Source organism: Ruditapes philippinarum, unplaced genomic scaffold (genome assembly GCF_026571515.1).
Source record: "Ruditapes philippinarum isolate M1 unplaced genomic scaffold, ASM2657151v2 ctg598_1_1_1_1, whole genome shotgun sequence".
NCBI lineage: Eukaryota > Metazoa > Mollusca > Bivalvia > Venerida > Veneridae > Ruditapes > Ruditapes philippinarum.
Window position 1 is genome coordinate 327,225 of NW_026859523.1, and position 12,564 is coordinate 339,788.

The 12,564-nt window shown below is 31.4% G+C and overlaps 2 protein-coding genes across 2 annotated transcripts; one reads left to right on the forward strand and one right to left on the reverse strand.

Annotated features, from left to right (window-relative positions):
* The first annotated feature begins 321 nt into the window (after nucleotides 1-321).
* On the forward strand, nucleotides 322-10,343 carry LOC132756827 (inter-alpha-trypsin inhibitor heavy chain H3-like). The gene is made up of 12 exons (XM_060747968.1): nucleotides 322-398; nucleotides 2,719-2,829; nucleotides 3,480-3,730; nucleotides 4,016-4,179; nucleotides 4,388-4,676; nucleotides 4,854-5,563; nucleotides 6,130-6,223; nucleotides 6,705-6,788; nucleotides 7,252-7,383; nucleotides 7,790-7,978; nucleotides 8,369-8,572; nucleotides 9,093-10,343. Exons 1-12 carry the CDS (start codon nucleotides 322-324, stop codon nucleotides 9,446-9,448), a joined length of 2,661 nt encoding a protein of 886 aa, XP_060603951.1. The 3' UTR covers nucleotides 9,449-10,343.
* On the reverse strand, nucleotides 9,772-12,564 carry LOC132756835 (uncharacterized). The gene is made up of 3 exons (XM_060747979.1): nucleotides 12,347-12,564; nucleotides 11,698-11,946; nucleotides 9,772-10,874 (listed from the first exon to the last, which is right to left on the reverse strand). Exons 1-3 carry the CDS (start codon nucleotides 12,405-12,407, stop codon nucleotides 10,669-10,671), a joined length of 516 nt encoding a protein of 171 aa, XP_060603962.1. The 5' UTR covers nucleotides 12,408-12,564; the 3' UTR covers nucleotides 9,772-10,668.

Sequence of the window (12,564 nt, forward strand, 5' to 3'; positions counted from 1 at the left end):
CAAGCAAATTATGTTTTTGAATACAACAATAAACGCTTTTTAAGTTCATGTTAGTTTAGACTTGTAAAGGTTATTATAATGTTAGATTTCGGTGCATCTTGAATGTATTTTGTAAAAAGCCCGAGTGAAACTTTTAAGCATCAAAATCGCTTGCTTTGTACAAATGCCGGCAATATCAGCATTTAGATCTCTAAATTATTCATTATATGCTATCAAATCAAAAGTGGTTTTAGATGTAATTATTCTACTGACTCCTCCCTAATCCATCTCACTGACCATGTAAAAAGTCAAACTTCTAAAGGACTGCTCACCGGTATGATTATGTTAGATTTACAAAAGGCGTTTGACACTGTAGACCATGACATCTTGTGTAGAAAGTTACAAAAAATGGGTGTGGAGTCAGTAGAATGGTTTCAATCTTATTTAACTGGTCGTAGTCAAATTGTAAATGTAAATAATACTATGTCCGAAGCTATGAATATTACATGTGGTGTTCCTCAGGGAAGTATATTGGGTCCTCTATTGTTTCTATGTTATGTCAATGATATGAGTATTAGTATTAACAAAAAATGTAAGCTTATTCTTTATGCAGATGATAGTGCAATTTTATATTCACATAAAGATCCAGATGTTATTTGTAATGTTTTGGGTAAGGAACTAGAAAATTGTAGTAAATGGCTTGTTGATAATAAGCTATCATTACATCTTGGTAAAACAGAATGTATTGTTTTTAGTTCTAAGAGGAAATTGTCAAAACTAGAGCAGTTTAAAATACACTGTAATAATCACACCATACAATCTCAGCCATCAGTAAAGTATCTCGGTTCTATCTTGGATAATGATCTCTCAGCCACTTCTATTGTTGATAATATAGTACAAAAAGTAAACTCTCGATTAAAATTTTTGTACAGACAAGGCAACAGTTTGAATATGGAGCTAAGAAAACTATTATGTAACTCTTTAATACAGTGTCACTTCGATTATGCCAGCTCATCTTGGTATAGTGGCCTTACTAAACAACTTAAACATAAACTTCAAGTAGCACAAAACAAAGTTGTTCGTTATATTCATGGTTATTCCTCTAGAAAATCATTGAAAGTTATTGATTTTAGCAGTATTGGGTGGCTTAATATAGAAAATAGAGTCATGCAGTTAAGACTTAATCATGTACACAAAATATTTAATAAAAAGTGTCCATCTTATATGTATGATAACTTTTCTTTAAAGTCTGATGTTCATTGTTATAATAGTAGAAACAGTGTCGGGAACTTTCATATACCCCATGTTAATAGTTTTTACAAAAAGTACATTTTTTTACCAGGGTATTAGGGATTGGAACATGCTCCCACTTGATATTAAAAAGGAAAGTAACTTTTTTAACTTTAAAAAGAAAGTAAAAGCTGAACTAAGCAAAAATATGAAAACAATTTGAACAAGCTGATTTTATTTTTTATTAGTTTTAGAGATAATTGTTTTAATCAATATAGTATGTTTTATATGTATCTTGTGATTGGTTTTGTGATATATATAAATAGATATCTTTCATTGGTGTGTTAACTAGTCATATTCATAGTATTATTCCTGCAAATATGTGATATATGTAATTAACATAATGTGCAATAGAAATTAATGTTATTTGATCTTAGAAATTTAACATCAGTCCAGTATATCATCTCTAAGTATGGACCTGAATGCCAGTTCTCAAGAAAATATATTCTTTACCATCAAAGGACCCCATTGGAAATAAGTTCTCTATTTTATATTGAACTTTCATGGGTTATCATGTGTTGTATATATTGTCTTGAAGTCAACAAGATCTTTGATTTAATTATGAATGTAAAGTTATTATTTTTCAATTAATTACTGTGTTAAAAACAATGTGATAGATATAACTGTGATAAATTGTCTTAATTTGTTTTGTAATATGACATATATATATACACAAATAAATCAATCAATCAAAAAAAAAATTCGATGTTATAGCGTTTTTAATTGTATTACATATTTTACAAACTCACAGAATTGTTTGCATTGTTTGAATTCTTTCGTCAATTATGCTATATTCATAAAAAATATATTTGTTCCTTTAAGGCATATTCAAAGCTATTTTTAACATTTTAAGATTGTAAAGTAAGAAACATGAATAAAATTCAAAGATTTGAATGAAATTTTGCATCAGGGGTACTTTTGATGTAGACATTTTGTACGTAGTGTAATAAAGATTTTTTTCTATCCTTACATTAAAATAGTTCATATCAAAAAGATATAAGGTTGCATTCTTCATTGAATAGCTGATATAGAAATTATATGTTGTTTTTGAAGATTACGATCAATCTTATAAAATGGCCTTTCAAGCGATTTGATGCATATTTAAAACTTATCTTTTCAAATGTTGCTTATTTATAAATGAAACGCCTAGCAAATTATGTCTTTGAATACAACAATATTGGCGTATTTGTAAACGCTATTTAAGTTCATGTTAGTTTGTAAAGCAAATATATTGGTATATCTGCAATGTATTTTGTTACAAGCCCGAGCGAAACCTTTAAGCATCCAATTGCTTTGGTTGTACAAATGCCAGCAATATTAGCCTTTAGATCTAGATCTATGACCTTTCTTGATTCAAAATCAAAAGATACAGTCACCCATAAACAAAAGGAATTTGTCATGACATAAACATGCTTCAATCAATTAAATTTTTAACTAATTTACTTTCAGAGAGGTAGATGGCGTGTTATATCCTGGTATTGTTAAAGAAAAACAGGAAGCTAAAAAGACATACGAGAAAGCTAAACGAAAAGGACAGTCTGCTGGACACATATTTTATAAGTTTGTATTTTACTTCACAATGCCATTATTTTATCACTTTTCGATTCAAACGTTGACATCGATTTAAATGACGCAATTTAGTCATATGCTGAATTTATGATTGGAATAAAGTAATAAACAATATTTTGACATAGTACAATAGGCCATGCTAACATTATTCAAATGTTTTACAGATATTGATACATCATTGTAATGTTCAGTTTGCAATAGCAATTTGTTTACATGTGTTTGCTATACTTAAACATATATCAAGGAGTGCTTTTAAAATATCATAACTTGTTACCTTGATTTATTTGTGCAAAAAGAACTATGTATATATTAGTGTTCATCCGTGCTGTTCTACAGAAATTAGAAACTTCGACATGAGCGATAGCGACAGGAGAATGTTTCTAATTTCTGTAGAACAGCTACGGATGAATACTAACATACTTATACAACTTTATTTGGCCTCATTATTATTCACATAATTACGTCTCTACGTGGTTCTTTGAAGTTCTATGAAAAGTAGAAGGCGACTATGAACGGACTTCGATATAGTATCGACTTTTGTTCTTCTATGAAAATTAACACACACAAATTTTAAGACATACAGCATTTTCATTGGATGACAAATGAAGTTGGACACTAAAACATTTTCTTTGCCATTCCAGACCTCGAGACACTAATAAATTCCGCGTTACTATAAATATTGCTGCGCAATCGGAAGTGACGTTCCAGTTGACGTACGACGAACTTCTTCAACGAAAACGAGGCCAATATGAGCATATCATTTATATTGATCCAAAACAAGTAGTAGATCAGCTTCTTGTGGAAGTTTTCATCTACGAGTCTCGTGAAATTACAGCATTAAGAATACCCCCAGTACGAAACGATATTTTGTCCAATTCCTTTGAAATATCAAGTAGGTAATTCTTCCAGTCAATATTTTCAATTCTTAATATTAATATATAGAGCTATTTGATTTTGTACAAAATGTTGTTTTTTCTCACACAATAGTCTAAATTCACTTTAACGTCATATAATACAAAGTAAACATGAGATATTTGATAATATCTTATTTGCACCGTGGTGAGAAACCTGAATTAATGTTTAGATATAGCGTTAATTCTTTCAATGTCTGAATATGTGTTTAAATATTATTGAAATCAATCTTTCATTTTTGTTGTTATATTTATCATTTTAACAGCCAGCAATGACTTAGCTCTTGTTGAACGACCGTCTCCAAAAACTGCTTACATCAGATACAATCCGTCACCAGAGGAACAGAAAAAGGACTCAGCACAGGGCGTGTCAGGTTTATTTAAAGTCCAGTATGACGTGCAAAGGTCACTTGACGCAGGAGATATTTACGTATGTATAATCATTGGTAGACACACTCAAATGTCAAATGCCTTTAAAAGTTGGATAAAGAAAATAAAACTTTGACGAGTATGACTTTATTCAAAACGTCAGTTACAAACTCTTTCACAAATCATGTAAAGATTTGAATTTTTGTAGGCTTTATGCCGGGATCACACCTGAATTTTAAATAATGGTGCTTTATTTTTGTTTCTTTCAGGTGGTTGATGGATACTTCACCCACTTTTTTGCACCAGTTGGTCTTGCGCCCCTTCGTAAAAGGATTCTTTTTGTTCTTGACATAAGCGGGTCAATGAGTTTCTCACGCAAAATAACACAACTAAAGGAAGCTATGACTCAAATATTAAGCCAACTGAACGACGAGGATTATTTTAACATTGTTACATTTGAAAGCAATTCACATCCATGGTCACCTGAAATGAAAAAAGCTAACAGTGACAATATAAATGAAGCAACCGAGTTTGTGCAAAACCTTATAGCGGAAGGCGGTACGTATATTCACACTTTTATATTAACAATAGGACCAATATGAGGTGTTTAACTTATTAAATAATTTTTTCATCAGTTCATGCATTTCAATAAAATTCTTTTATGAAATAACATACGTATGGAAGTTTACATTTGTCACTAACATACAATAATTTCGTTTTATAATATATTTGTAGGAACAAATGTTCATGATGCGTTGACAGATGGTTTAGATATTCTTCAAAATAGCAACGACGTGGGTGTTAACGCTCCTATTATTGTTTTCCTTACTGACGGTGACCCTACTGTTGGCGTTACAAATTTCAATGAAATTCTTAATGCTGTTGAATCTAAGAACAAAAATAAAATACAAATTTTCAGTTTAGCTTTCGGGAGTGACGCTAATTTTGAATTTCTTAAAAAGATTTCGGCTCGCAATAACGCATTTGCCCGAAAGATTTATACTGATGCTGATGCGATGCTACAGTTGACTGGTTTTTATAACGAAATTTCAGATGTTCTCCTTTCGAAAGTGTCATTTACATATCTGGATGACACGGTTAACCTTACATCTCTTACACAATCACAGTATCCTAGTTTCTTTGATGGATCAGAACTTGTTGTATCAGGAAAACTGAATGAGTTAGACTCTGATTTCAATGCTCTTACACTTTCCGTTGTCGGAAATGGAAACAAAGGTGTAATAGAGTTATCGTCAACAACTAAAATTGAAAATCAGGGTAAAAATAACATACCAGACTTTAAAACAAGACTGGACTATTCAACCATTGTTGAAAAGACATGGGCGTACTTGACGATAAAGAAATTGTTGAAAGAGGAATTGATTACAGAGAATGATCTGCTAAAAGAAGAGATTAAACTTGACGCTTTGCATCTGGCTTTAGACGTTAGTACAATTTTGATATTGCAAACATTCTTTAAAATAACATAAATGAGAGCAAAATGATTTTAATATTTCTAATACGAATGGGATTAATTTAGTAATAATAATATGTAAATAAATTCACATCTATTACTCCAATTACAAAGACAGCATTTTGATGTAAAAGGTATAGCCATAAAAGGATAGAAATGTCTAAAAGTTCTACTGAAATCACATAGGTGCTGACATGGCGCCGTTGCTTACTGACGTGATGTATTTCACCTTTATTTTAATCATGTCACGAAATTACTTGACATGTATTATACTGCACATAAGAAAAAAGAAATAGACATCAATATGTATATCAAATTTTGACACAAAGTATGGCCAAAGTATAAATGGTTGTTTGTGAGGGTCATAGAAGCCTTAAACCGTTTATATATAATTATGTATTAAACGATCTGAAGGGATTGTGTAAGCAATACAGAATTAGAAAACAAACACTTGATGGTATGACACAATGATAAGGAATTATCAACTTTTTATTTTCAATTTAACATATGTTAATTAATTTGGTTCAAATTTTACAGTATAATTTCGTTACTCCAATGACGTCAATGGTTGTTACAAAACCCGAGAGAAAAAAGGAGAACGACACAAAAGAGACGAATAATGTACAAGAGGGTAATTTTGTTTATCTGTATTTCATTGCCAAATTGTCAAACATGACCCATTTGTTTTTCTTAATTTTTGTATTAGTGAACAAACAATGGACATGATTAGTGAGTTTCGCATTTATTTCTTAAAAGGCACATTACTAATTGAAACGATACTGATTCACAAATTTTATACCAGTATATATTTTTATAAGAGATATTGTTACACATTATAAAATAGGATGGAATTTCATTAGTTTGTAATAAATCTTGATTAAAAAGCATACTTTTATACAATATGCACTCTTATTATCTGCGATAGTGAGGTTGCTCATGCTAAAAATGATGATGTTGATGTTTGTGATAAAGGGAATGCATTGTTTACGATTGTTAAATTTTATTCCATCTTAATTAGTGAAAATAAAATAGAAAAGTGTAACAATATAAGAAAACGGTAATTTGTCTGTGCTTACCTTTTCCTCCCTAATTTTAATGTACTACTTTTTCAGACGATGCTAATGCGCTAGAAGGTTACAATGATCCAGGAACAGCTGCTTTGACAGGCTCTTCGGGAACGCTCAGTCTGGCAGGAAGTGAGTCAATTTACCAATTTACCTGCAAACTTCATTACATAGCTGAAACCTCTCCTAGTTTCTTACAACAAACAGTTGAAAATATTTTGTAATTTTTATCTTACGGTCCTCCATAAAATGTCATTTTCTGTTTTGTTACTATAACTTGGTATATTGTTGAATTTGTAGGACATGATCATAACATATGCGAGCCGAAGCAGGATCAAACATTCTATCATATGTATATAACAAAGTTTATAACTACAAAGATATGCTTTAAACATTTCCATTTAAAATATTGTACCAGTACAATGTAATAAGCGGCTCTCTTTTATATTAAAGCTTTAGCAAGCAAAAAATGTTCTTCTTGAATTCATTATTTGAATATGGAGGAGCAGAATTGAAGTAGACAGATTTACTTTTTCTTATGGACGCGTATTTATTTTTTCACATGTTCTGTATACTCAAATTTATTATTTTGTAGATAAGGCAAAGTTTATGACGGACAGTGATCCCCATTTTATCGTTACCGTCAAAGGTTTAGATTATGCTATCTGTTTCGACGTGATGGGTGAGGAAGGGGATGTATATAAGTTAATTACTGACACATATTCCGGTAAATAAAAACCTGCAATAATTTAAACATCATTACTAGTATTTGATATGAAACCCTTCAATGTTCCTTTTTTGTTACTGCCTGGAAACTTTTGTTATATAGGATACTATAAAAACACAAGCATAGGACTATTTTTCTCAACTAAGAATTTACATGATATAATTGTTGTAACATTTTTTCAAATAGATTTTAAATTTCGGCATTATATAATATGTTTGGAAAAAAACTTTAACTTACTGTCATTTTTTAAAGTGAAACTTAATAGCAACAACGTACACATTGCATTTACCATTTTTTCACTCTTGGTGGTGTTTGTGTTTAGTTGCGTTTGTTACTCCTTACCCAAAGGATTAGCCCCTTAAAGATTGTCCTATGTAAGCATTCATATGTCTAATATTAAATACAGGTCTGACAGTCGATGCAAAAGTTGTGGCTAATAAAATGGTCGTGAACGGAGCGAATGTTTCCCATCACTCTAACCCCAGTGAAATTAAAACTTTTCTCGGCGAAATACATATAAAAAGAAGGCGAATGGAGCTAACTGTGACACCAACAAAAATCACTCTGATGGGTGAAACTATCGACTGGACTAATGGTATGACATGCATATTCAACACTAGTTTTGTCAACCATATAGAAATGTCCATTTGAATTAACACATGTACTTAATTTAAAAATGTCATAATGATTTCAAAATCTTTTATTTTTAAATGTTACATGAATAAATAATTAAATGACTACTTATGTTCTCTTTTCGGTTTGGATAAAACCTTTTTTTGAACAGCTATATATCCTGACTGCATCATTTTTATTTTAATATCTTGTAATTTTATTAAGTAAACTGGTTTATTTTACAGGAAAAAATAGTGTTGTTTCAACCAATGTTTGTTATATTCATTAGATATTACACTTTTCCTAGTTAAACTGTACTTACATGTCAAGCTTTCTTGGCGAGATTGGTTACATCTGTATCCCTTTATTTCAGGTACCACACTGAGTCACGGTAAAACAAAAATTGTCATTGACCAGGCTGGCTCGATGGTGGTGGTAATGTTCTATGACAGAGTTACGTTTCTTGTCATGCGACATCTAAGGTCGAAGTCATTATTGAGGGCAGGAAAGGTCAATTTCCTCGGCCTATATATTGTCGAGTATAAAGGATTGTCTTACCATACACACGGACTACTAGGTAAAGTTATAAACGAGAACCACGATATTTTATGTTGTTGGGGTTTTACGTCGCACCAACACAGTATGGGTCAGATCGCGACTTTCGAGTTTTACCGGTGAAGGAAGACAAGTGGTTCCATTTCGTGCGTTATTTCAGACACGAACGGAAACCTGAGTAAAACCACCGACGTTCCGATAGCTTCCTCACATGAAAGACGCTCCGAGAACCTTTAAGTTTAGATTTTATTTAAACCATGCTTGGTACTGCTTTCCGGGACTAACAACTTACATTAGCCACCAGATTGAAAGCCACATTATCATTATTTTTACCCGGAAAGGTCTAATAACATAGTAGCTAAACAAAGATGATTAATTATCAAAGAGTTTCCATTTTAAAGAGTATCTTGCTTTGTATAGGAGTTGTGAATTACTGGACGGGTTTTACAAAGTTGAACAAAATAATATTTAAAACACATGAAAAGATAAGCCGGCAAACATGTTGCAGTTCTAGAATATTTTGTTATTTGTTTGCATTTTAGGTCAGTTCCTACACAGAAACGTTATTTTAAAGAAAACAAAAAATCGGAAAGGAAAGTTGATGGGTCGTTTGAGGGTAAGTGGCAATACACAGAGACCACGCAAGGTAATGGCCACTTTAGGCCACCGGTTAAATCTGGCAAAAAACGAAACTGTGTCGTGCTGGATGGTCCAACATAATGGCGATGCCCTTCTTGATGGAAAAATCACAGATTATTTGATTAAAAGAGGTTCGTCTGACGAGTCGGGTTTAAACATTTCAAACGAAAATAAACAACAGGAAAAACAGGGGAAAATATCAAATGTTAAGCATAAACTTGAAAAAATCAAACCCGACAGTGAGAAAGATAGCAAGTAAAATGCTTTTTGAATAGGTGACGACTAAGACTGTTGTGACGGTGTAGAAAATTCATCATTCCTAAAGATAGAATGGACGAATATTAAAATAAAGACAAGTAGCATAAACATTGGATATTATGATGCAGATGTAATGAGGTGGCATTTAGTGATCATATGAATCTTTGGTTTGGATATCATGAATTAATTATCGTACTGTGCTGACGTATCGTAGTGAACATTACGATTGCCAAACTGACCTTCTGATAAACAAGATTGATGGTGTTGTACATATGTATACCATTGTAAACTTAAAGTGTGAAGAAGATAAGTCGTGGAGAGAAATTGGTGAGAGGGAGTTTGCTTTTTTCGAAATATCAAAAACTGATACAGTAACTAACAGATATGTATATGTTTGCTTGATATGTACCCCGTCTTTGAGTTAAATGTATATACGTGTTTGGAAATTAAACGTAAAACGACGGGAAATGTCGAAGCACATCGATGTTTTCAAATGTGAAATGAAGACGAGAAGGGATCTTCAACATTATATGTAGACGAAAAGGTTTTGATACACGTTGTTATATGACTGCTTTGATTATTCACTCAAGTAAAGTGCATATTTACATGATCATATATAAACTTTCGAATGATTGAGAAATTTTGTATACAAGGTTTAAACATTCACAATATTTTCATTTCTTCAATGGTTATGTTTTGATAGGACAGTTATAACAACGGTTTTGCTGGTATGCATGTGTATATAGACAACTGTTAGTCAAAATATGGTTTGAAAGAATATTAAACTTACACAAAAAAATATCAAAATGGCATAATTATATATATCCTGATTGGATAGTTTTGTAAATTAGCTTATGAGAAAATAATATGATGATATAAAATCTTTTGAAGTGTTACCATGGTTATTTCTTTTAAATTGTGCGCAATAGCACGTACGTTTTACATTAATGTTACAGTCTTATTGCTGAACTTTAAATAAACATTGAGTATTTGAGCTTTTAGATAACTTATAAATACTGTATATAATATCTGAAATCATTAAATTGACATATTAGTTATAAAGGTATATAACGTTTAAGTTAGGAGTTGACATTATTGGTTGTGTATTATCAATTACTTAAATCAAATATAAGATAAGTTGAAGAAATGACAACAAACTCAACAACAAACTGAATGCCAATTACCTTCATTATGGTAAATTAATCAGTTACAATTGTTCGATTATACACATTCTTTTGAAGCTTGGTCGAAAATCATTCCATCCGGGCATGTCATTTTCGTGAATCTCCAGTCATCACATATGCCAAAGTATGGAGAGTTTGGCATACTTTCCATTGGTAAAACACCATTCTGTACCGTGCAGTTAGAGTATTGGAAACTACAACTCCGACAATGAGGACCGTTACACTGGTTGTTATGATATTCGCCTGAGTGTAATAAGAAATTGTTAATTATTAAAAATGTAATTACCCATTTAATTTTGTCATAGTTAATCAGAAAATGCCATTCGCTATATAAACTTTTCAAGCAAACATATAACATTTTATGATAAAAATGAAATTCGTTGCTATGTATCTTTAGACTAAAAGACTTTTACTGTTACTGGCTCTGTAGTTTACGCTGACAATGTTAGAAAGTCTTGACGTAAATAAGATTAAAAAAATAAACAACGAAAAAAGAAAATCCCGATAAACTTGTGCTGCAGCAGCATCTAAATCCGTAATATCAGAGTAATACTCGTGAACAAATTTTAGAAGAAAAAAAAACCTTCATGAATACAAAAATATATATTGAGAAATAAAAAGATTCCAAATAAATTAAATATCTATGGCAATTTGAATGTTTCAAACTTAACATGACAGAATTACAATTTTTAGTGTGATGCTATACCGATTCTAACAGCATGAGGACTTTTTCGGATTCAGAATGATCTATCTAGTTTGGCTCGGGGTAAAGTTTTACAACGACAAAATTGATATGTCAAGCTTTCGCCAAACAGTTACACATATGATAATAATTATAGTTCGAAAACAAATATCTAAATCTATCATTGTGAGTAAGCACTATTGCCTTATACATACAGGAAGACTCCATGAAAGCAATAACCGGACTTACACAAATTTGTAGAAAGATTAACTCTCTATAATACAAGATTAAAAAAATCATATTTTGAATGATTCAAGCTAAAATGCAGTAAATGAAACGATAGCGCTTTATCTTACAAAATTTAAAAAATGCAATTATACTTACAGCCATGTTTGTATTCTATTCTGTTACCACACTGAACATTTTTGTGAGGCTGACATGATTGGTATGATATGCTGTACAGATATGGATAATTACACTCTACCAGATGATCACCCAGCCAGTACCGGAAGTTAGTGTCAGTGTTCTTCATAGAGCAATTATAATACATCTGACATTCAGCATGTGGGTACAGACCGGGTTGTCCGGGCTCGCAGGGAGCTGTGTCTATACTATCATCATCTCCTCCTCCACCTGTTGAAAAAATAACTTTACTTAAAACTGGTTCTTTTGAATAAGTAAAAATACATAGAACTATTAACGCTCAATACTAGGGTTGCTGTAACTAAAGCATTCACCTTTAACACAAAGCATTTCAGGTAATTGATGAGATGACGGACCTCATGTTCTAAAAATATAAAAGACAGGCAGCTTTTGATCCAAAGTAATTCAAGCATGTTGTTATAGTAATAAAATAGAAGAACTTTTAATGTATTCATTTTGAAGAATGTTATGTGCAATATACAAGATTACAAGTCATGTACATGTCGGTACCATTTATGACAAATTGGTTGGTAAAATCGAAAATATAAATGTACATATTTCTTCTTACAAATAAAAAGGGGGAGTTAAAACAGATAAAATTACTACTTACATGAAAGTTTGATGCTTAGAAACAAGAAGAAATAAAACAAAAAACTTTCCATTTCATTCATAGACACGTATAATGTGTCTCTGTAACAATGCTTATTTTGACGAAATTGTCAGAGGGAAAATGGAAATGTATATGCCGGTATTTAATATAAAACCGTCAACATATGTTGCGAAACATATCATTTAAAATATTACATAGCTGCAGGATTTAACAGCTGT